Source organism: Mirounga angustirostris, unplaced genomic scaffold, assembly GCF_029215605.1.
Source record: "Mirounga angustirostris isolate CCGP_5_RB_7025 unplaced genomic scaffold, mMirAng1.0.hap1 SCAF_13, whole genome shotgun sequence".
NCBI classification, from domain to species: Eukaryota; Metazoa; Chordata; class Mammalia; order Carnivora; family Phocidae; genus Mirounga; species Mirounga angustirostris.
Genome location: NW_026991721.1, coordinates 102,527,951 through 102,552,968, shown reverse-complemented (window position 1 = coordinate 102,552,968; position 25,018 = coordinate 102,527,951). Strand labels below are relative to the sequence as shown.

Genomic DNA, 25,018 nt, shown 5'->3' with positions numbered 1-25,018 from the left:
TTATTTGAGACACAGCGAGAGAGGGAAAACAAGCAGGGGGAGAGGCAGAGGGAGAAGTAGGCTTCCCGCCGAGCAGGGAGCCCGATGCGGGGCCCGAACTCAGGACCCCGGGACCATGACCTGAGCCAGAGGCAGCCGCTCAGCCGACTGAGCCCCCCGGGCGCCCCTGACCAGCTCTAAGCAAAGGACTTTTATCAGCTGATGTAGAGGAGGCTCCCCAGAGAAAGAGCAGAACCCCTACTTGTTTTGAGACCCATCCATTGACAATCTTGCCTCAGCATGAAGGGCTTCGGATCAGCTTTTCTTGTTCCTTGTTTCTCTTTTTTCCTATTTTTTCCCCAGCTGACCTCTAGAAATTATTCTTCATTGAGTAAGTTTTTAAAATGTAAAGCAAAAGAATATTAATTTTAGTGCTGACCACAGCCCAAGCCTTGGGGCGTTACTCAGCCCGTCTCCCCTCCTGAAGGGGTTTGGTGAAGAAGCGTCACTTACCAACCTGCTTCCTATCTTGTCTGCCCTACAGACAAACCCCCATCCTTTCCTCACTCAGGAACAGATATCACCTCCCTCTCCTCTTTCCTACTCCCCACAGAGCTGCCTTTCCTCTCCCACTGCGCGTTAACCAACGCAGCCCCAGAGTGAACGACCAGGACATAGGGCTGAGATGTGCTAAGCCTCCCGAACTCCACATGCCGACTTGGAGACGGGGAGGGAATAGAACGAACTGAGCATTTACTTCACATCCTCATCGCCACAATCTTTAGCTTATCCTGCATTTGAGAACATTTCCCAATAGGAAATAAAAACTGACATGAAACTGAAGTGCCTTTTCAATCACCGAAAACACATTTTGCAGAAGTAAAGGAGGTGTATCCCCCTCCCAAGGTGGGATGGAAAGAACCAGCTGGAAGTTTCCCTAGGCACTGGGCTAGAGTTGGCTAGATAGCCCTGTCATAACAGTGTTATGGTACTGCTCATCTTCTGTACAGAAACAAGTAACTGGCCTTCTGAGCTCTGACCTGTGAGGTTTTCAGTCACGTTTTGTTGTTGTTGGACTGATGTCTGTGTCCTTCTCCCAGTCATATGTTGGAAGCCTGCTTCCTGAGGTGAGGGTATTGGGAGGTGTGGCCTTTGGGAGGTGATTGGGATTAGAGGACATGCTGGGTGTGGAGCCCTCATGAATGGAAACAGTGGCCTCGTACAGTTCATGAGAGAACTGAGGACACAGTGAGAAGGCAGTCGTGGGCAACCCAGAAAAGGACTCTCTCCAGAGCCACACTGGCTCCCTCATCTTACACCTCCGGTCTCCTGAAGTGTGAGAAATAACTGTTTATTGTTTATGGGCCACCCAGTGGGTGGTATTCTGTGATCGCAACCTGGACTAGACATCGTTAGAAGTCGTGACTGGATCAGACTGCAGACTGGGCTCAGGAGGTAAGACTTGTAGCACAGCTCTCTGTACGAGTTTGGCCTGCCTGACACAGATCCCCAAAAGTGGAAACAAAGAAATAAAAATTCACTTAAATCTGGACAGCTTATCAGACCGTTAATTCAGGACATGGATATTTTAAAATACATACATACCTTTTCTGATATATATTATTACTTTTTTTTTAAAAGATTTTATTTATTTATTTGTCAGAGAGAGAGAGCACAAGCAGGGGGAGCGGCAGACAGAGGGAGAAGCAGGCTCCCCGCTCAGCAGGGAGCCCGATACGGGACTGGATCCCAGGACCCTGGGATCATGACCTGAGCCGAAGGCAGACGCTTAACGACTGAGCCACCCAGGTGTCCCTATATTATTACTTTTGAAGTAAGACTGATGACTTATATGGAGACATACAAAAGCAACAGGAAAATAAACCAAAAAACCCAAATAAATGCAAAAGAATATGAATGATATATTTGCAAACATCGCACCATAGCAAATAAGGCCTTAAGGAGCTATCTTCTATCTCAAATATACTCCAAAGAAGTGAATCTGCCATCTGCTAGAGAACTGAGGAACACGGAGGCTGACGATGATATACCTCTGGGTCTCCTTCAGAGACTCCACTGCATTCTCCTCATATTGTACTCTCTAGTGGCAGTTCAAAACACAAGTGTTATAAATTTGGGAATAATATTGAAATATCTCAGTTGCTAAATGTCTAATAGCAGATCTCAGGGCTTCGGACTTTAAAATACCTCTGCCCTGTTTAACTGACTTTTAATTTATTTTTTTAATTTATTTTATTTATTTTTTTTTTAAGATTTTTATTTATTTATTCATGAGAGACAGAGAGAGAGAGGCAGAGGGAGAAGCAGGCTCCCAAGGAGCAGGGAGCCCGATGCCGGACTCGATCCCAGGACCCTGGGATCATGACCTGAGCCGAAGGCAGACGCTTAACCATCTGAGCCACCCAGGCGCCCAGAACTGACTTTTAATTTAATACATAGGCCATTTTAACAGAATTTGGTACCAACACGTAAATAGGCCACAAAGGGAGATAAGCAGTACAGTCAAAGCACATGTTTTGGCCCTCTGGTACCGGGCGTGAGCTGAGGGATTGGCGTGTGTGCTGAACTCCTCGGAACCATGGCGTCCCTTTCCCTCGCACCTGTTAACATCTTCAAGGCTGGAGCTGATGAAGAGAGAGCAGAGACTGCTCAGCCATCTTCTTTTATTGGTGCCATCGCTATTGGAGACTTGGTAAAGAGCACATTAGGGACCTAAGGGCATGGATAAAATTCTGTTAAGCAGTGGACGAGATGCCTCTCTTATGGTAACCAATGATGGTGCAACTATTCTAAAAAACATCGGTGTGGACAATCCAGCAGCTAAAGTTTTAGTTGATATGTCAAGGGTTCAAGATGATGAAGTTGGTGATGGCATTACCTCTGTTACTGTCTTAGCAGCAGAATTACTAAGGGAAGCAAAAGCTTTGATTGCAAAAAAGATTCACCCACAGACCATCATTGCGGGTTGGAGAGAAGCCACAAAGGCGGCAAGACAGGCTCTGTTGAATTCTGCAGTTGATCATGGTTCTGACGAAGTTAAATTCCATGAAGATTTAATGAACACTGCGGGAACAACATTATCCTCAAAACTTCTTACTCATCACAAAGACCATTTTACTCAGTTAGCTGTAGAAGCTGTGCTCAGACTGAAAGGCTCTGGTAATCTGGAGGCAATTCACGTCATCAAGAAGCTAGGAGGAAGTCTGGCAGATTCCTATTTAGACGAAGGCTTTCTGTTGGATAAAAAAATTGGAGTAAATCAACTGAAGAGAATTGAAAATGCTAAAATTCTCATTGCAAATACTGGTATGGATACAGACAAAATAAAGATATTTGGTTCCAGGGTAAGAGTTGATTCTACAGCAAAGGTTGCCGAAATAGAACATGCCGAAAAGGAAAAAATGAAGGAGAAAGTTGAACGTATTCTTAAGCATGGGATAAATTGCTTTATTAACAGGCAGTTAATTTATAATTATCCTGAACAGCTCTTTGGTGCTGCTGGTGTTATGGCGATTGAACATGCAGATTTTGCAGGTGTGGAACGTCCAGCTCTTGTCACAGGTGGTGAAATTGCCTCTACCTTTGACCACCCAGAACTAGTGAAGCTCAGAAGTTGCAAGCTTATTGAGGAAGTCATGATTGGAGAAGATAAACTCATCCACTTTTCTGGGGTGGCCCTTGGTGAAGCTTGTACCATTGTTCTTCGTGGTGCCACTCAACAAATTATAGATGAAGCAGAAAGATCTTTGCATGATGCTCTTTGTGTTCTTGCCCAAACTGTGAAGGATTCTAGAACAGTTTATGGAGGAGGTTGTTCTGAGATGCTGATGGCTCATGCTGTGACACAGCTTGCCAGTAGAACACCAGGCAAAGAAGCTGTTGCAATGGAGTCTTATGCTAAGGCCCTGAAAATGCTGCCAACTATCATAGCTGATAATGCAGGCTATGACAGTGCGGATCTGGTGGCACAGCTCCGAGCTGCCCATAGTGAAGGCAATACAACTGCTGGACTGGATATGAAGGAAGGTACCATCGGAGATATGGCAGTACTGGGTATAACAGAAAGTTTCCAAGTAAAGCGACAAGTTCTTTTGAGTGCAGCTGAAGCAGCAGAGGTAATTCTTCGTGTGGACAACATTATCAAAGCAGCACCAAGGAAACATGTCCCTGATCACCACCCCTGTTAAACATTCCCATGTGCTGTTGAGCTCTGGACCAGTTAGTTCATAGCAAAGTTGTGTTTGAAAGACTTCGACCTTTTAAAGAAGACTGTGGAATCGAAGTTTATCTGTGGCTCTTATATCCTTAAGTTTGGACATTTAACTGACCTTCTATTTTAACATGGGTCTAATTTATTTGCTGTTTCATTATCCATAAAATTTAGTTGATTTAAAAGTTCATTTCTCATACTGTGCATCAAAATAAAAATTTGAACAATTAATTTAAAAAAAAAAGTACATGTTTTGAATAATTTTTATACTTAGTGACAGTAATGACATGTTGTCCAAAAGAGTCTTAAAGTTTGAACTTTATATAAAGACTTGAATATAGATATTTTGACTACATATACTAACTATGACCATACCAAAGAGTCCTTCCAAAGAGGAAAAATGGTCAACTACTCAGTATGCTGTTTGATGTACGCACACATTGAAAAGGAGCAACTTTGATATCAATTCTTGTCTTCTATGGACCTTGACAAACAGTCTCTTGGATGATGTAAGGTTTTCCTTATACAATTTTAGGAAAATATTTTTAATTGACTTTAGAAAAAAATATACTATTTCATACTCAGATCTGCACAAAGAGAGGAAGACCTCTGATATAAATGAAGGTAAATATAAAAATCTTTTTTTCCTTATCTTAACTTCCCTAAAAGATAACGGATTATCTAAAACAAAGATCAGTTGTATCAATATATTTTGTTTTTACAGCATATGTAGAAGTGCAACGTATGCTACCTATAGCCCAAAGGGTGAAAGGGTAGAATTGGAAATACATTGTTGTAAGGCCCTTACACAGTATATGGAGTACTATAATATTATTTGAAGGTGGACTCTTATGATTTAGAGATGTATATTTAAATCCTAGGGTAAGCACCTAAAAAATTTTGAATTTTTTGAAATTTTTTGAAAATGAGGTAAAAATAGTAAGTCTGTAGTAGTTATAAAATGAAGCAGAAAACCAAAACAAAACAAAAGAAAACCCCTCCACACTGAAGTAATCCAAAAGAAGGCAGAAAGAGATGGAATGAACAAAACAGCTATAAAATGGTAAATTTTAATCCCCATATCACAATTACATTAAATGTAAATGGCCTAAACACACTAATTAAATCACAAAAATTACTTGGATAAAATGAAAAGATTAGAGAGAAAACCAATACCCAAGAATACCAAGAATATACTATCTACAAGAAACTTACCTTAAAGACATAGGTTAAAAAATGAAGTCTAGCTTACTCCCCTATGTATGTATTAGGGCAGACGGAAAGTCCAGTGCTAGTCAGGAGGTGTTGCCGTTCCCTCTCCACCCACAATCAGATCGCACACAAACGTAAGAACCTGTAGGTCAACAGGAGGCCTGGCCCTTGGTCTACACGGTTGCCAGAGCTACACTTGCTCCTTCTGCTACTACATGATGCCATTTTCAGTCACTTCTCAGTTGTCTCCAAGCATTCAGCGGGTGGATAGGTACCTTTATCATGGACTTCTTTACTGACCACAGCCTTAGCTACAGAGGATCCTATCTTTACTCTCAGGACTGTGGCACTTGGTAACACGGGTAACATCCATCTGAGGTCCTACCCCTCTGGGTACTGTGTGGGAGCCACTCGAGGCCCCATTCTTTGTAGAGTCTAACGGTTTCCCATCCTTCCCAATCTTGGGACTCTTTTTCTTTCCCCGGATCAGATCCCTCCCTTTTCTTGAATAATTCAGCTCTATCCTCCAGTTAGCCTATGTTAAAAAATAAAAACATCTTAGCTCTTTCATGGTGACCAAGAGGCCCTGGGCTTTTGCTTACAAAGCTCTGAAAAGGGGCTGTGATGTGGTGAAGCGGTACCTGTTACTTACGTTCACCCATAAATAACAGGAGAACCACCTACAGCCACTGGAAAGACAGAAGCTTATTTTTCTCACTTAACAAGAAGTGCTGGCCTTGGTTCTCCAAGTTGGTGATGTCAGGGCTGATGCATTTGATTCTTTTGACCTTTCTCTTCCAGTTACATGATGACACGGTAGGTCTAGCCATCAATTCTGCACTCGGGAGAGAAAGCAAGGGAGAGACAGGAAGAAGCAATGCTGGTCTCATCTGTTTCTTTCAGGAAAGTAGAATCGCTCTCAGCCACCGCTCTCCCTTGACCAGCAGCCCCAGGCGTGCCCCATGGGCCAGAACTGGGTCCCAGGGCCTCTCTGGATGCACGGAATGATGGACAAGCAAGGATGCTGCTTTGCAGGCTGTAGAGTGAAAGGCACAAATGGACAGGAGGTTCGGGAGAGGCCTTTCAGTAGCCACTTAACATTATCTTCCATAACCTGTCATCTTGCCTTATGAGTAGGAAGCAAGGCAGAGTGAATTTCTCAAACGCAGCACCCCAGTATTCAGACCACAGCAGGTTATGACATAAATGTGATGTCCAGGCACTGCAGGTCATGCTACTCCGGCAGGCCGCATGGAAGAAAGAGCAGAACATTCTGTGCATCAGAAATTGGGGGCAGGCGGCCAGAGGAGAACAGTGTTTGGAGGGCCGGGAGCGAAACAGGGAGGGATGGCAGAGACGCTGAGATAGAGACGTGCACAGACAGCAACAGCCTGAGGGCCCACGTCAGAGGCAGGAAGGGGGGTGTCAGATGCTGTGCGGTACCCACAGGCACACAGCTGTGGACTGCCTCCCCCCCATGGGCCGAATGAAGGCCTGCTGTGGGCCAAGTCAAACTGATGCTGCTTGTTAATGGTCGGTCTGACCGTATCATGTGCCTGGCCTGAAGTGGGAAAACAGAAGTTACACAATTAAATCTGATACGTCCATAAAGTTGTGCCCGATGAATATAGTTTCTTCATAGGCTTTAAGCAAAGATACTTTGACATAAATATGAACTATCTGACAGTTGAGGGGTCACTAAGAGTAAAAACACAGAAGCCAGAGAAATTTAGGTAAATTTGCCATTTGATCCCATGTCCCAGTTCCATAAATTTCAATTCTGTTCATGCTATTAATTACATTCCTTTTCTTCACCTGAGCCCACATCACTGGGAATTGTACCTGTGCATGTGTACATGTGAATATATTCGACAAAACTTGCTAATTTATCAATTCAACAAATATGTACAGAGCACCTTCTCTCTCCTTATACCTTTCCCACTTCCCACACTTCAGAGCTGAAGGCAGTCGTGAGGAGAATGACAGGTGGTAGTTCGGGCTGAGGAGATACAAAACATATCCACTCTGGACAGATATGCAGAAACTTCTCTCCCCCTCACCCCCCGGAAGCAGAGATCAGTAATAAATTAGGAGGATCAACTGCATGTCGAGCGCTGCTGTTGTTATGCTGCGCATGTCACAAGACCTCTCTGTTTCACTGCCTTTTCCCTAAGACAACACTGGTATTACTCCTTTCCTTTCCCTCTCCTTTCATCTCTCTTGTCCAACTACCTACCAGATCTGTCATACAGATAAATGGGATACTGCTGGTCACATTTCTCTGGGAAAAGCAAAACCAAACTATACCTGAAAAACATTTTTCTTCAATAGAGCTTTTATGTTTACCTGCCATGGGTCAGCTCAGAAGGAGGGGTGAGCAACTGTCTTGAGACTATTAGAGAACTCTGCTATCCACACTAGCACAGTGGCCTCTTCTATTTATAAATGTTCACCAGAATGCGTATCTGCCTCTTTCCCTGACACCTCACTCTATATTATGTCCACGTACGATATCTTACCATCCCCTGCAGTTTTCCTTTTTACCATCATCACATTCATTTATGTAACCTAGATTTGAAGAATACTTCCAATGTGCCAGGCACTCATTGTTCTAGGCACTGAGAATACAAAAGTGAATGAGACAAAATTTCCTGTGCTTTTGAATCTTACATCCTAATACAGACACACAATAAACACACACACATTAAACACGCACATGCGCACGTGCACACGCACACACACACAATGTGAGGGGTTGATAAGAACTGGAAAGAAAACAAAGCAGGTCAAGAGGGTTGAGAGAAAGAGATGGGGAGGGAGTGCTGTTTTAGTAGTTTAATTTAGTAGTAAGGAAAGTCCTTTCTGAAAGTTGAAATTTGAACAGAGACATGCATGAACTGAACTGAAGAAAAGAGCCATCATAATATCTAGGTGAACAACATCCTAGGCAGAGGGAAGCAAATGCCAAGACCCCAAAATGGGAATGTACAGAGCAAACTCAAGGAATATCAAGAAGAGTAGGAGGGAAGGTGAGCAGAGAGGCAGGTGAAGACCAGATCATATAGAACCTTTTATGCCACGGTAAGGATTTTACCCTAAGTGAGACAGGAAGCCATCAAAAGGATATAAACAAGGAAATGACATAATCAGACCTATGTTTTACAAGGTTCTCTCTGACTGCTGTACATACTAGAACAAGAGTGGAATCAAAGAGATCAGTTGGGAATCCACTAGAATGATCCAGATGATAGAAAATGGTGTCTTGGACTAAAAGAGTACTGATGAAGGTGGTGGGAGATGGTGAAATTGTGTTATAGGCTGAAAGAGAATCCAACAGGAGTTTTTGTTAAGTTGAATGAGGAGTATGAAGGAAAAGAAAGCTATGGACAATTCCAAGATTTGTGGCCTGATTGCTGAATGAATACGGGTTCCCATTTAGTAAAAGAGTGAGCACTAAGGAAGAGGTAAGTTTGTGTGGAGTAGAGAAGGGAATTCAGTTTGGGGCATGTTTAGTTTGAGATGCTATTACATATCTGAGAGGGAATGCTGAGTAGGCAGATAAGACATATGGGTGTCAAATTTAGAAAAATGACTGGGGCCGAAACTATGAATTTGGGAGTCATAAATGAATTTAGGGGTTACAAATTTTAGAGTATACCACGGAAATGGAAATCAACTGAAGAAATGTTTATAAAAGGAGGGGGTGGTCAACTATATCAAATCCTTTTGAGAAGCTGAGTAAGATTGACCAAAACCTGACCATTGGATTTAGCCATTCGAAGGTCAGTGGGGACCTTGATCCAAATGGATTCCATCTATTATTGGGATCAAAATCCTCAGAGTTTTGATTAGACATTTATTATATGAAGACTTGCTATGTCGATCTTTCCAGTTGGAGTGTAAATTTCATTAACGTAAGGATGATGCCTCTTTCAGTCACCATTTTATCTCCAGTGTTTGGTCCACTGCCTGGCACACAGTGAATGCTCCACAGATATTTGTGGGATATCCCATTCTGTTCAGATTATTGTAAAGCAGTAGAGTGCTAGAGGCTCCACTGAGGTTGTAGAGTGTTTGGAGATTTGTCGGTGATTGTAATGAAATGGGGAAAGGTAGTTTATGAAGCCATTAGAGGACTCCTCTTTCAATTTGATAAATACTGACTTTCTAAGTTTAAAATGGCGAATATGTTTCAAGAGTACACTGTGGACAAGAGATGCCTGATATGTGGTAATTGAGATGAAAAGTGCATGTTTTAACTATCACTTGGTGTGTAAAGTAAAAAATTAATCCTGAGAAAAGCCATGAGGGGCAAACAGAATTTTTCCTTAGGTTATTTTCCTTGGAGAGGAAAACAGAGCAAATTTCAGTGTTCAGAGAGCCAGGCTTGTGTCTTTGAGCACATTTCCTGTACATGCTCACTTAATTAGGCAACATTATTGATTTTAGAACAGGTAAGATCTAAGATTGTCCATTTGTTCATATTAACTCAGATCTTCCCTTTGACTAACTTCCTGGAAACAAATTAAAACCCATGAGAAACTCGGCAATTTTTTCTCAGATCACTAAGGAACATTTGGTAAATTACTGCTTTAGTACATAAAATCGCTTCCACTATCCCAAAAGCTTTAATGTAGCTCCCCAATGGTACCTAATTTGCTCTGAGTTTGTGGAAAGAAAATCTGACTCAGTAACTACACTGAGCGGAAAGCTTGATGTGAGTAGTCCCATGCCCGGCGGAATCATCATTAGAATTAGGCCAATCAGATACAAAAATGAGTGAAACACACTCAGGATGAAATATGGACCATTTGGAGAAATCATGAGACTCCTGCCATGTTAAGTATACTCTAACAATGGTGGTGGATAAAAATGGGCCCCTTGGAAAAAAGCATCTTTGAGAAAAAAGAAGGAAGATGGAAATTTCCCAGAATTGTACGTGCTATTAATATACAGTGCATTTGCAAACAAATTATCATACCTTGGGAAACTGTTAGGGGAAGGCAGAACTCAATCAGTGAGTGACTGAAGTTTGTACTGAAGATGCAAACTGACATACACCAATAGTACCAAACCCCTCCTAGCCTTAGTGGTCACTGAAGCTGCCAATCCTGAAAAACGCACTAGAGACCCCTGTTGTGTGTTTGTACAACTTCTTCTCGCCCTTTAAACCGAAGAGAGGACAATCACGTGGTCAGAGTCAAAGGTGGAAAAAGGCCAACTGGTTGCTACTGTTGTCTTTTTGGACCCACAGGCCTGGAAGCTGACCTAACCCTTCCCCCTTAAATACTGGGTCTGAAAAATAGTTATATTTTACATGTTCTAGGGAATAGAATGAATTCTGGCTCTTTCTAAATGCTTGTGGATATAAGATTTAGTTATTTAGGGTAGAGTACATTTAGAGGAATAGTTTTTCCATTTAAGGTCTGTGGCTGAGGGGCGCCTCGGTGGCTCAGTCTGTTAAGCTCCCAACTCTTGGTTTCAGTTCAGGTCACGATCTCAGGGTTGTGAGATTCAGCCCCGTGTGGGACTTACACTCAGTGCGGAGTCTGCTTGTCCCTCTCCCTCCCCGTCTCCTCCCGCCCCCCTCCCCGCCCTGCTCCTCTGCTCTCTCTCCCTCTCAAATAAATAAATAAAATCATAAAAATAAATAAATAGAGTCTGTGGCTGAAAGTCTGTTCATTCTCAACCTGCCTCTAACACTGGTGATTCATCAGTACTTCACAAGAACTGCTGAGCACCTACTAGGTGCTATTCTCGGTGCCAAACCCTGGGTTTTAGAGGTAAATCTGGTAAGCAGAGACAAACACGAACCCATAATGCTGACAGAATGTTCTAGGTACTCCAAGGGAAGTAGGAAGGAAGTCATCAGTTCTGTTGGGCATATACTCATGAGGCTAGAGAGGACTATTAGGTTGAACCCCTAGTAGGTGAGCAGCCATGGAAGGAGGAGCACAAGATGCAAGTGTATAAAGGTGGAACTCGCATGGCGAACTGAGGCCCTATGAGTATTGTAGGGCAAGGAGAGAGAGCTCTCAGGGCCTGGAGGCAGGGGTGAGGGAGGTCGGAGAGAGAGAGCAAGATGAAAAGTAGCAGATGCTATAAACTCCTCTGCAGAACTACTGGTTAGCAAAAAAATGTGTCTTTCTCTTTGAACCTTGACCAGACTTTGTGGTTAAAATGGAAATATACTGACATATTAGTCAGTCTACTTCCTGGGATTCGTAAGCCAAAATGCATTTATACTATCTTGAAAAAACAAAACTGATCTTTTGCCCTCTATTTGTTTTTTAGCTGGTCGGGCCTCTTTACTCATTGGACCAACCCAAATTTTTATTTCCAAGGGATCTGAGCCCCGCCTGTGTGGTGTTCTAAGCACGCCCTGTTGACTTTTAGCACTGCCATGGAGTTATGAGGAGTTTCTGCTCCTGTTACACTATAATACCTCTCTCTCCCTTTATAATCGGAATTAATCACCCAGCCTACACCTGAGCTTTCTTTTCTGTGCGCCAAAAAAAACGGCAAGATAAGAATTTCCTTTTCCAATTCAGTGGAATCGTTAATGTGTCCCTTGACTGAAGCCGTGGATTCTAAACTCTAAGGCCATTGCTCTTTCCAGGAAGGTGGGCGAGGAGATGCACTTAGAGTTTTTTGTTTGTTTGTTTTTTAAGAATAACATTTTTCTTTTCTTTTCTTATAATTCACTTATTTTTTAAGGAATCTCTACACCCAGCATGGGGCTCAAACTCACGACCCCGAAATCAAGAGTCACATGCTCTACTTACCGAGGCAGCCAGGTGCCCCTACACTGCTTGGAGTGTTAACCCTAGGAAGATGTTCCTTCCAATTGTCCTTCAAGGCTATCCCTACGTGGGTGGACCCACAGCAATAACTGTGCTAGTGTGGATGTATCAGGTAAGAGCCAGTCTTGAACACTTTCTTCTCTAGTCAGCAAGTCACAGGGTGTTTTCCCCCGCTACAAGGCCATGACGCGTGGGCTGGGGGAGGACCCGTCTCTTCCAGCTCCTATAGGAGGAGGCAGTGTACCCAGTCACACCAAGACCATTTGCAGTGATGGGCCGAGTGTCAGCCTTCAAGGCCTCCTTCACTAGGAAATTACAAAAACATTCATTGAAGAGTTTTCAGTGCTTTGTGATTTTTAAAACACTTAAATCTTTATTTCATCTGGAAGTTCAAGGTAGGGATCCAGCTTTGTTCTTTTCCCAAATGACTAGCCAAGATATCTGAGTAACACATTTCTTTTCACCACTTTATTATATAACCAAATCCCATTCCTATTTGGATCTGCTCCTGTGCTCAGTATTTTGTTTTATTGATCTGTCTGTTCCTGAACCAATATATGTCAGTGGTAAATACTGCAGTTTCAATGACTGCCAAAGTCCTCCAGAATATCCTTGTGTATTTGGATCTTCCTTATATATTTTTATTCTTCCAAACTTTAAAATTGCTTTGCCAAGTTCCAAAAGAATTCCATTAGAATTTTTATCAGACTGTAATAAATTTATAGGTTGGTTTTAGGAAAAAGTGACATCTTTACAATGTGTGTCTTCCAAGCCAAGAATATGACATGCCTCTTTATTTATGGAAGTGTTCTTTCTCACTGGACACTGAGTCTTAGTGATATGAACTAGTTTCTTCTCAAGAGACTAGTTTTTTGTTTTGTTTTTGTTATCAATCCTGCTGTAAGACACGAGTTCAACAAAATGTAATCATTTCATGTTGGGTCACCAAGTACTCTTGACTGTTAGCATAAACACATGGGTGTATTGTTGAAAACTGTGTTGCGATGATTAACTATCCAAGATTCCAGGTTGGGATTTTTTTTTTTGAACTGAATATAGAGGGATGGCCAGTTGAAAAAACTGATTGGAAAATTCAAAACATCCAGAAACCACCAATGTGTATTTTTGTTATTTGTCTATGAAGGATTTCTTTTATTGAAAAATTGCGTCATTATTCCAGAGCAGGAATGGAGGCCGTAATGTTATCTTGGCCACATATTTGTGGCCCATCTGAGAATTGTTTGCATAAGTGCATTGGCTAGAAGCCACATCTCCTGGTCCAAAACCCATTCTAACATTGACAAGACAATAAAGAAGAACGGTGCGTGCCAAGTTATTTAACAGAGCTTGCCATGGGAGTTACCATGCCGGCTCTGTGTCCTCAATGCCTCATATATTGTTGGTGCCAAACAATTTACTGAAGGAATGAATGGAGTCTCTAGCAAGGGTTTAGACGTATGCTTTTTTTTTTTTTAAGATTTTTTATTTTTTTAAGTGATCTCTACACCCAGTGTGGGGCTTGAACTCACAACCCTGAGGTCAAGAGTTGCTCGCTCTACCAACTGAGCGAGCCAGGTGACCCTATATGTATGCTTTTTAAGGTAAAAACTTGAGTACACTCTGTTGCCAGCCTGGCTGCCACGGAAGCAGGAGCAGCTTCTGGACTGGTAGCTGAGACTGGTGAGCCCGCCTGCCTGTGCCTCATCTAATCTTCCCCAGGCCCTGCCTGTGATGCTTGGTCAGTACCCCCCAGTCTACCTTCCATTCCACCGGTGGGTGGGCCCAAAGTGCTGGCTTCTGTTTTCCTTACCACCCAGCCTTCTGTTACCAAAGATCCTTCGTGCCTCATACCAGCCAAGTCACAAAACCTTGGACAACCACACTAACATTTTGTTGTTGGCACCGGAATCAGAGAGTACCGTGTTACAATCTGAGTGTTGGAACAACACATTAATGACAGACTTTGCCTGTTCTCTTTTTCAGGATGAGTAGGCTGATGGGTTAAAATGACGTAATCATAGCCAGAATGGGGCAATGAAAAGAATTTTTTACCCCCAGTTGCAGATATGGGCTTATGAATGGGAATGATGTTAGGTCAAAGAGAATGCAGAGGGAAAGAGAGGCACGTCCACCCGAGGTAATCAAAGCCCAGAGTCTCTGCGACTGGTATTAGGGGCTGGACTAGAATGCCAAGAGATTGAAGACCAGAGCCTGTTGAAGGAAATAGCCAAGCCAGCGACAGCCAAAAGCTGAGCTTTTGTTTACTCTGAGAGATACATAGCAGTCTGAATTTATTTAAATATCCGAGGGTGGAGCAGACATAATGGAGAACGATCATTTAAAATGCAGGTATAAGTGTTAGGAGCCTATGGCGACTAAGTGAGAATTACTGAAAGAGTAGGAGAGTTAGAGTGTGAACACAGAGGCCGGAACAGATTCTAAAGTCACATCAGAAACAGGATTAGTGGGAATGAATGGTTGCACAGTCGTAAGTCATGAATTCTAGAGGTATTCACTGGGACAGGGAAAGAGTACAAACAGACAAGACTCATGGTAGAACACGGTCCATAAAGATCAATAAGCACTGAGAAAATTGGGATAGTGCAAGAATCACTCTCATGGGTCTTTTAAAAATTGACTATTTAGAACGTATTATCATTATTGTTCATCACAATTCTGTAATAGTGACATCCTTTAAAATTGCTTCCGTCTTAACAGTTCTGCGAGTGTGACTCATCCGGGTTTACAGAGCAGCTTGGAGGCGTATCTGTAAGAACTTAGGGCATTGGATTTCCAAGTCCTGCTATTGGACTCCACTCCTATTTGCAATTCAAGGCTCACAGTCCTAAGGTCCAACCCCAATTTACACACACACACACATACACACATACTCATTCACTCCTAAATTTTAAGTGAGTGCTGAGACTACAAAGTGATTTCTCTATTATCAATACTTCCAGCTGTCCTACTTAGGAGGAAAACCTTTCTCTTGGTTGTGGAAAAGCTGCGCATTGGGGTGGCAGGGTCAGAGGAGGATTTTTTTTTTAAAGATTTTTTTTTTTTTTCATGAGAGACAGAGTGAGAGAGAAAGGCAGAGGGAGAAGCAGGCCCCCAAGGAGCAGGGAGCCCGATGCGGGACTCGATCCCAGGACCCTGAGATCATGACCTGAGCCGAAGGCAGACGCTTAACCATCTGAGCCACCCAGGCGCCCCAGAGGAGGATTTTTCATGAGTGGTTAATGAAGTGCTGGGTACAGAGGCTGGGCAGCAGGGAAGAACAGAGCGGGAAGACCAAGATTTCAGTTTTGTCTCCACCACTTACTAGCTGAGCAAACAACTGCTGTGAACTCTAGTTTCTTCCCCTGTAGAAATCCCAAGTGATAATGAGTCATCCCATTTATTGAATTATGTGGATTTTTAATCTTACAACCCTATGAAAGAATTATCACAATTCCCATAATACAGATGAGGGAAACAAGGCTGAGGGAGGTTGAGAACATTTTTAAAATCTATGTATCTCGTAAATGGCAGAGCTGGGATTTAAACTCATGTCTTGATTGAAAACCCTGTCTTCTTAACCATTACATCTTCTGCCTCTCCTCCATGGGTTTGTGTGAAGGACAAAAGGATGTCAAGTTTTACTGAAATGTTGGTAATTAATGTGACTATTAAATGCCTAATTGTTCTGATAACTTTCGATCTTTGTTTTATTTAGAGAGCAGATTTGAGTCTGTGTATTTACATTACTTTTTAAGTATAATTACTTTAAAAATTTTTTTCCTTCATTTTTACATTTTTTTGTTGTTCAGTTTGTCACATAATTGCTGTTTGAGAATCATTTTTTTTTTTTTAAGATTTTATTTATTTGACAGAGTGAGAGCACAAGGAGGGGCAGAGACAAAGGGAGAAGCAGACTCCCCGCTGAGCAGAGAGCCCTAAGTGGGGCTCAATCCCAGGACGCTGGGATCATGACCTGAGCCGAAGGCAGACGTTTAACTGACTGAACCACCCAGGCACCCGGAGGAAAGGAACATCTTTTGAATATAGTTAGAAATAATTAGCATACTCTCGTCAGGGCAGTATATACCTTTATTAACTGTGATTATCCATAAATGGGCATTCATTTCTTGCTTCAGCAGTGACATGGAAAAGGGCTGTGGACTGGAAGTCTGGGGACTGGCTTTTAACCCAGGGTCTGGGTTCATTGTCCTATGTTTATCTTAGGCCAGATACACTCTTTGGCTAATATTGCTTCATGTTTAAAACAGGGGATTAAAACACGAGGTGACTGGCAATCCCTTGCAGCATGAATAGCCTATGATTCCTTGTAATTTTAGAAGAGGAGGTAATTCAGAAGAATATAATTTTAAATCAAATTCTACTGTAAGACTATTAATAATATATGCAGGGGCTCTAAGCAAGTAATAGATGAGAAAATGAAACGGTGAATTAAAGAAATTTGGGTAATTTCTAAGTTCTTTCTATTTTTGAAGTTCTATCATCCAAATGATACTACATTGTAATCTGAGCGCACTCAAATATTTCAAAGGACTTCCCTTTGATCGATCCTTTCTGATCTTCACACGGACAATATGAAGTAGCGAGGAGAGTGATTTTATCCACTCTCGACCGAGGAAGGAACTAAAGATGAAGTGGTGGCCAGGTCACTAGGCTAGTTGGGGGCAGAGCGGGGAAAGACAGACTTTCTGACCCGTGCTCTGTCCACTACACCACCACATTCCCTGGCTCAATAAATAAATACTAACTGTTAGAGAAGGTTGCTTAATACAAACTGCACATTATTCTACTTTGACAGATGAGTAATCCTCAGTGATGAATTCCTTGTTTTGAAAGTTCAAAGTCTTTGATTCATCAGTTTTTGAGCCATTTGTAGGATCAACAGGGTTAGGACACATGATACTTGCAACTTTTCATAATTAGAAAAACTGAAGAGTGGGTTTTACTTTTTCTTTCCAACTTAAAAAAGCCAAGCAGATAATATGTTAAGCTCTCTTTGACCTAAGACACTTTTCCTAAAAACCACGAGCCTTTGTATACATTTAGCAGCTATGACTAAGCAACTCCCTCTTTCAATTACATATGCCTATATTAAGTATTATTGCCGTATTTGTGGAAAAGATTCATTTAGGCTTTTTCCACTCTTCAAAAAATTAATGTATCTACTATTATTGAAGTAGTTCATTTCTATTTTAGAGTTTTAATATTCATGTAATAAGAAAAAAATTTTATCAGTACAGAAGAGTATAAAATAAATGTGATCTCTATACCACTCCAGCCCAGGCTGATGCTCTCCATACAGGCATCGTTAACAGCTACTGCTATTAGGTCATGTAGCAGTTACTATTATAATTTAAAAAAATATGCTTACAGCTCTGTTTCTCAGTTTATCAGCTTTGGAAAGTGTCTACTGACTTCCATCTATGAAAGAGAAGGAAGAATATTTATACTTGTTCCCAACTTCTCTACCTCCTAATTTTTTTTTTTTTAATTTTATTTATTTGAGAGAGGCAAAGAAAGAAAGAGAAAGAGAGTGTGGTGAGAGGGGCAGAGGGAGAAGCAGACTCCCTGCTGAGCAGGGAGCCTGATGTGGGGCTTGATCTGGGGACTCTGAGATCATGACCTGAGCCGAAGGCAGATGCTTAACCGACTGAGCCACCCAGGTGCCCCTCTACCTCCTAATTTGTGTTAGTTATATTATTTATAATCCAGTTGTATTTCTAATTTTTCTAAAAACTATATTTTAAATTATTCTTTGTAACTTTAAAAAATACCCAAACTTCTACTTCTGGATTTATTTAGATAAGATGCTCTTGATTCCCAGTTACGTAAGAGGGTCTACTTCTAAGTTTTTGTTTTATGGATAGATTTACACATAGACATCCCTCCATACATACGTGGTCATGGTTTACTATATTTATATTCGGCTCTGTAATTATAATTAAGTCTTTGGAAGATTAAAAGAGTTAATCCATATAAAGCTCACAGCACAGTGCCAGGCACATAGGTCATCTGTAGCCACCAGCTGTTATGAACAACTGAGTAGTGTAGAGGAACCTCAATTGAGAAGGAAATGTAATGTTATTTAATTGAAATTTTGCGGCTTAAGTGAGATTCTTCTCAACCTGAAGAACTAATAGATCCTTCCTCCCTCTTGTCCTTTCCTCCTTTTCCTGCTTTCTTCACTTCCTTTGGGTCATAGTCAGATGGCATTGCTTCTTGTTTTCTTTCTTGGATTACAATTTGTTGGATTACTTCTTTGAGCTTTGGTTTTGTATTGTACAGGAAGTAGGCTTTCTAAATCTTGAACGTCTAAAAATTTTGGTCTTTCTTTTAGCACTCAAATTTGCTTAGTAGTTTGGCCAAGTTTAGATCCATTTGTTTCCCCTCAGAACCTGGAATACATTCTGCTAATGACCCACCAGGAAGGACTTTGTTTGGTTCCTTGATACATCACAAGCACCTAGAACAGTGTCTAGCATGCAGTATACACTCTCTATACATTAGTTTTATGAATGATCTTCTAGTGACTAGTACTGCTGAAAAGAAATTGCAATGATAGCCCGATTATTGTTCTTTTATTTGCCCTCTCTTTGGAAGCATTTAGGGTTTTCTTTTTGTTCTTAGAAATTCTAAAATTTCTAGATGTACTTTTGTTTACTTTTCCTGCTCTGTAATGGTTGGGTTTTGTCAATCTAAAAACTCTTGAGTGTAAATAAATTTATTTCATTATTTTCTTGACTATTTCTTTTTCTCCATGGTCCCCTCTACCTTCTAGAATCACCTTTAGGGAAGTATTAGATTTCTTAGAGCTAACTTCCATGCATCTTAATTTTTTCTCATATTTTCTGTCATTTTATTTCTTTTATCTTTCAGGTAACCAACTTGATCTTCTATTGTATTTATATTACTACTTAGAAATTCCATTGAAATTTTGATTTTTACTTTCCAAGAACTCTTTCATGTTGTCTGATTGTTACCTTTCATCGCAAACTATAATCGTCTTAAAAGAATTCTTCTGATATGAATTAGCATTTTTATTGCTCTTACTGAAACTGTTTTAAATATTAATTGTATTAACTGGCTAACACAGGTGTTAAGAATGTGAGTGATCTGTGCGTGCATTCATTAGGGTTGTTTTTTTTTTCGTAAATACTCTTTAAGTGTGTGGATTATCTTTTTCTTCCAGCTTCAGTTATTTATTTTTCTAAGGCTTTCCCTTTTGTGTTGTTTTTTCTCCCAAGTCTGAGGTTCCATGTTGTCCTTTTATAGGAATGAATGAAGAACTACACAAACACCTTAATTTAGTATCAGTAGCTTGTGTGGGTTTCCTTTTGGGGGTTTACGTTTGTTTCTCTAAGCTTTTTCACTCAGAACAGAATGATTGACAGCAGTTTTTGTATAAGTAGGTGGAGTCTGTGGACAGGAAGGCTTCCCAGTAGGGTTTCCTGTGGGCAAAGCACAAGCGAGCAGATCCGGAAGCCCAGAGGTTTCCGGGTGGAGGGGTGGAGGTGTATTTGAAGTCTGGTGATTTCCAGTCTGAGTTTATTATAGAGATTCAGAATTTCTTCAGTATCTCCTCTTAGGCCGCACAGTCCTCACTGAGAATGCTCTCTGAGAGATAGCTTGCTTTCTAGAGCGCCTCACTGGCTTTTAGCCTGAGGGCAAAAGTCTCAGCAGCCGAGCTCTGTTTACACAGATCGGAGGAAAGGGGCCCAGCTGTGCGGAGGACTGCATCCCGCTCCTTAATGAGGCCACTGATGATGGCCTCACAGCCCATCATTGTATTGTATTGTCCTGGGAGCAGGAGGTCCCTTCTGGGGCCCCCTTGGGAAGACACATGCTCAGTTCTTATGCCCGGGCCTACAGTTTGTGCTACACTTTCTCATCAGTTCATCTATCTGTTTTTTCTTTCAGAAATTCTCAAAACTTCTGGTTTGCTGATGACGCTTTTTCTTGTTTCCTATGATGTCATCATATTCTCTTCAAAGAATTTTTTCTGTTACTTTGATGGGGATGTTGGAGGTCGGAGAGGTAAACGCATATCTTAATCTACCACTGTGTATGTGTATTCACACACACACACACACACACACACACAGCACATACGCATTTGAAAAGATATAATAACACATCCAGTCAATCCTTTGGGGGAAGATGCAGTCCTATAAATTAACAGAATACAATCCCTGAATTCTTTAGTTGGTCTCAGTGTTTTGCCCAGTTTATGCTTATTAAAAAAATCTAATACTGAACAATGTGTCAGGAATTACAATTATAAAGTCTGAGAAAAAAAGGTTTAAGGTGACATTTTAGAATATTTGCTATAATTATTTGTATCTAAATTGGAATATTTGCTCATCGTTGCTTTTCCAATTCCTCTACCCTTGGATTTAGACTTGAATACTGCAACTCCATAGTAAATATGAGGGACCACTTGCCAAGGCATTGTTTTATTTTAATTTTTTTTAAGTAGGCTCCACTCCCAGTGTGGAACCCAAAGCAGGGCTTAAACTCACAACCCTGAGATCAAGACCTGAGCTGAGATCAAAAGTCAAACACTTAACTGACTGAGCCACCCAGGCGCCAACCCCAGGCACTGTTTCAGGTATAATACTGAAAGAAGGGCTGTTCAACTCTTATACTCTCCGGGCATAGCAATGTCATTTGGATTCTCCTGATTCAGATTCCTTTCCTTAGAAATTCTTCAAACAAGTGTTTAACTTAATAACAATAAAAAATGTTTATTAAAAAAAAAACAGGGACTCCTGATTGGCTCAGTCGGTTAAGAGCCTGTCTTCAGCTCAGGTCATCATCCCAGGGTCTTAGGATTGAGTCCTGTATTGGGCTCCCTGCTCAGCAGGAAGCCTGCTTCTCCCTCTGCCAGCAGCTCCCCCTGCTTGTGCGCGCCTTCTCTCTCTCTCTCTCGGACAAATAAATAAAATCTTAAAAAAAAAAAAACCAACAAAACACACACACACACACACACACACAAAACAAACAAAAAAACCAAACAGACCCCAAACTCTGAAATTAGCAATATGCTTCCCATTAGTAAATCCAAGGTTGAATCTGGGCTCTACCAGGCACTAACCCTGCCCTCTGGGCAAATGATGTAAAACTTCCTAAGTCTTACTTTCTCAACTTGTAAACAACCATAATAATAGTACTTGTATCTATACAGGCTGGGTTCGAGAATTAAGACAACGTACACAATTCCCTTAGCACAGTTGCTAACACGTAGTAAGGCTTAGTAGATAATTCACATCTACATTACAGAACAGTTCTGTAATAAAGATTTATTTATTTGAGAGAGAAAAGAGAGAGAGAGAAAGGGGGAGAGAGAATCCCAAGCAGACTCCCTGATGAGCACGGAGCCTGACCTCAAAACCCTGAGATCATGACCTGATTCAAAACCAAGAGTCGGATGCTCAACCAACTGAGCCACCCAGGTGCCCCCAGAACAGTTCTGTAATAGACAATCAACCTGGTCTCATTAAGATACTGATAAAATATGGCAAAGTATTAATTCCTTGTTCTATCTGGTTGTCTTTTGGCACATGCTTTTTTCATTGTAGTAAAATATATATAACATTTACTGTTTTTATGTGTACAGTTCCGTGGCATCAAGTACAATCACACTGTTGTGCAACCATCACCACCATTCATCTCCAGAACTCTTCATCTTCCCAGACGGAGACTCTGCACCCATTAAACAACTCCGTATTTCCCCCTGGCCCAGTCCCTGGCAATTACCATTCTACTTCCTGTCTCTATGACTGTGATTACTCTGGATAACTCGTATCAACGGAATCATATAATATTTGTCCTTTTGTGACAGCCTTATTTCATTTAGTATAATGTCCTCAAGGTTCAATGTAGCATGTGTGTTAATTTCATTCCCTTTTAAGAATGAATTCTATTCCATGGCACCTGGCTGGCTCAGTCCGAAGGGCATACAACTCTTGATCTCGGGGTCATGAGTTCGAGTCTCACAGGGGGTGTAGAGATTACTTAAATAAAAAACTTAAAAAGACTGAATACTATTCCGTGGTATGTATATACCACATTTTGCTTATCTGTTCATCTGCTGATGAACACTGGTTACTTTCACCTTTCAGCTATTATGAACGATGCTGCTATGAACATGGTGTACGCATCCCAGCTTTCCGTCCTTTTGGGTGTATATCCAGAAGTGGAATGCTGGGTCATACAGCAACTGATGTTTTTATTCACTCTTGTCATTTGGTAACCCATGTCAGTTTGCATTCTTGTGTTTGAGAGATTTATGGCACATGCTAGGTTTGTTTTCTTCTTTGTTTCACGACAAATATGCTGACACAGCTTTTCAAAGAGGGGAGACAGAGTCCTTTCCTGGGACAGAGTCCATGATGATAAGGCACTGGGCGGGATCCACTCACCAGTCCCCAGGGCTCCTCTGGGGACGGGGAGTCATCTCTGTGGCCCTGTTTACTTAAGACAGAGCCCCCTTTCTGCTGGCCACCAGAACCAGCTCCACGAGGCCTACTCCTCAACTTCTCCAGGAATAAGAAATGGTTAGGCAGACTTTGACCTCTCCATGCAAATTCACTGCCATTTAACAGTGGAAATGGTTTCTGAATACCTGAAATGTGCCAGACATGGGCTCGGCAGCAAGGGTACAGCGTGTTTGAGGCCTGGCCTCCCAGTTTAGTGGGGAGTTTATAGGCACCCCCCACCCTCGACCCCCTCAAATCATAGTTAGAACTAGACTGCCTCACACAACGATAGCAAAAAAGTTGTCAAAGAATATTTTGGTGTGCTTTGGCAATGGCAGATCTGGGTTTGGTAGGTTCTGTAACGGGATAATTTATGGGCCCTGTAATTTAAAATTATGAATTCAAATGGGATACATTTGGAAAGGGATTAGTTTCAGGGAGGGGGAGGCCCTGAAGCATAAGCTTTATCAACCGCACAGTAAATCTGCTTCTGGATTTGGAGACTATTAAAAAGATCCTTTACCCCTTGAGCTCTGCTTTAATAGTCCTATTCTCTGTCATTATTTTCATTCCACAGTTCAGACATTAAAGAACTTGGTGAGACTGGAAATGTCTGGGTGCCAGATGACTCTCAAGCCCACACCATCTTCAGCTTTCCGGGGCCAGAGGAGGCTGATGGCAAGGAGGAGAAACAAGGTTTTGAAAAACACCGTGTTCATTGCAGAACATTGGGAGGCACCAAGGGAAAAGCAAATTCACCTACTAACTGTCCTATTACCCAGAAATAAATCACTGTCAACATTTTGGTGAATTATATTTCCAGCCTGCTTCACATCCCCTCAAACCGGTAACCTGTTTTTTGTATACAACACTCAGGAACATTTCCAGGTCATGCATTTTCTAAATATAATAAACATTTTAAGAATTTTTTTCTTATGAAAAGGAAAAATAAGACATCCAAACACTATTTCTGAACTGACCCTCCAGGCCAGGCGGATGGATGGCGTCCCCCAAAGCGCAGATGCTGCCACCTAAAGGAGAGATGCTAAAAATACTGCAGTGACATGTTAGATGTGTTAAGCTGTGCTGTGAAGGGGGCTAATTTTGTTTTGTTTTGTTTAAAACTTTCCTTCCTCTTGCCAGACTGGTTTTCCTCCTCCCTTTAAAAAGTCATTCGACTAGGTAATACATTTCCCAGCATAAAATTTTAAATAACAAAATGGTAGAGAGTGAAAAGTAGGTCTCTTACCTAACCCTGCCCACCTGACCACAGTTCCTCGCTCTAGAATCAACCACTATTAGCAGTTTCTTGTCGATCTTTCCAGAGACTGTACATACACAAGACTCAATGTTTGTGCAGATGCATGTACTGATCCATAGATGTCGTTCCCCCCCGCCCCCACCAAATGGTGGTACTACTGTAATATTGGACCCACTCTTCCCCACCTTGATTTTGTTTGCGTAGTATTTTTGTATACACTCTCTGGAGATAGTTCATGTTGTATATACCAGGTTGACTTTTTTTTTTTTTTTTTATGCTTGCATGATACCCCATTTAACTGTGATCCGTTTAACCTGTTCCAAAGGATAGGTATTCAAGTTGTCTCCATTTTTGCTATTTCTTGTTCAATGATGTGGTGACCCTCTTTGTACATATGTCAAAAAAATAGATTGAGGGGCGCCTGGCTGGCTCAGTCGGTAGGGCATATGATTCTTGATCTCAGGGTTGTGAGTTTGAGCCCCACAATGGGTGTAGAGATTACTTTAAAATATATATATATATTATAATATATATAATACATATTACAATATACTATATAGATTACAGTCTTGGAAAAGAAATTATTGGAGTTTTTCTTATCTGACTCTAACGTTTGCCACTTCACTCCCTGCCTTTTGCCAATATGGTGACATCAAAATCTCTAGTTTAGTCAAAAGTCAGTGTTTACATAATTAAGACTGAAATATTACTCACTGCTAAACCAAACAGTATGATAACTATCTTCTGGCATTAGTAACCGCTAATCACCCTTACCCCCAGCCAAATTGCCTCCTTTTCTATACATCATCACCACTTTTCCCCTCAAATGATCCAACAGACTTGGAAAACTTGTAGTAATCATTTCCCCCCAAACTCTCAACACATGGAATAATCGATCAGTTCTAAATTTCTCTCCTTAGATGTCTCCCTTTCGCACTTGACACAGGCGTCTGTTCTCGGGAGGGTTGCTTGTCAGGTGTGATGAACACCCGGCATCCTAGCACTTCCCCTCTTCCCCTCTGCTGGGTGCATCCTC

General features: G+C 41.5%; 1 protein-coding gene and 1 long non-coding RNA gene across 3 annotated transcripts; both read left to right on the top strand.

Moving 5' to 3' along the window:
• The first annotated feature begins 2,417 nt into the window (after window positions 1-2,417).
• LOC123857837 (T-complex protein 1 subunit beta-like) lies at window positions 2,418-4,454 on the top strand. The gene is given in 2 exon segments (XM_045895088.3): window positions 2,418-2,707; window positions 2,709-4,454. Coding segments are annotated over 2 exon segments (1,608 nt in total). The 5' UTR covers window positions 2,418-2,578; the 3' UTR covers window positions 4,188-4,454.
• A 4,145-nt stretch (window positions 4,455-8,599) lies between these two features.
• Window positions 8,600-23,892, top strand: LOC135362429 (uncharacterized). Of its 2 annotated transcripts, none has more exons than XR_010407112.1 (4): window positions 8,600-8,886; window positions 12,140-12,337; window positions 20,161-20,277; window positions 23,299-23,892. It is a non-coding gene; the product is annotated as an uncharacterized LOC135362429 (long non-coding RNA). The 2 variants fall into 2 exon arrangements; XR_010407113.1 differs by lacking the exon at window positions 8,600-8,886 and adding an exon at window positions 11,829-12,045.
• The last annotated feature ends 1,126 nt before the right edge of the window (window positions 23,893-25,018 follow it).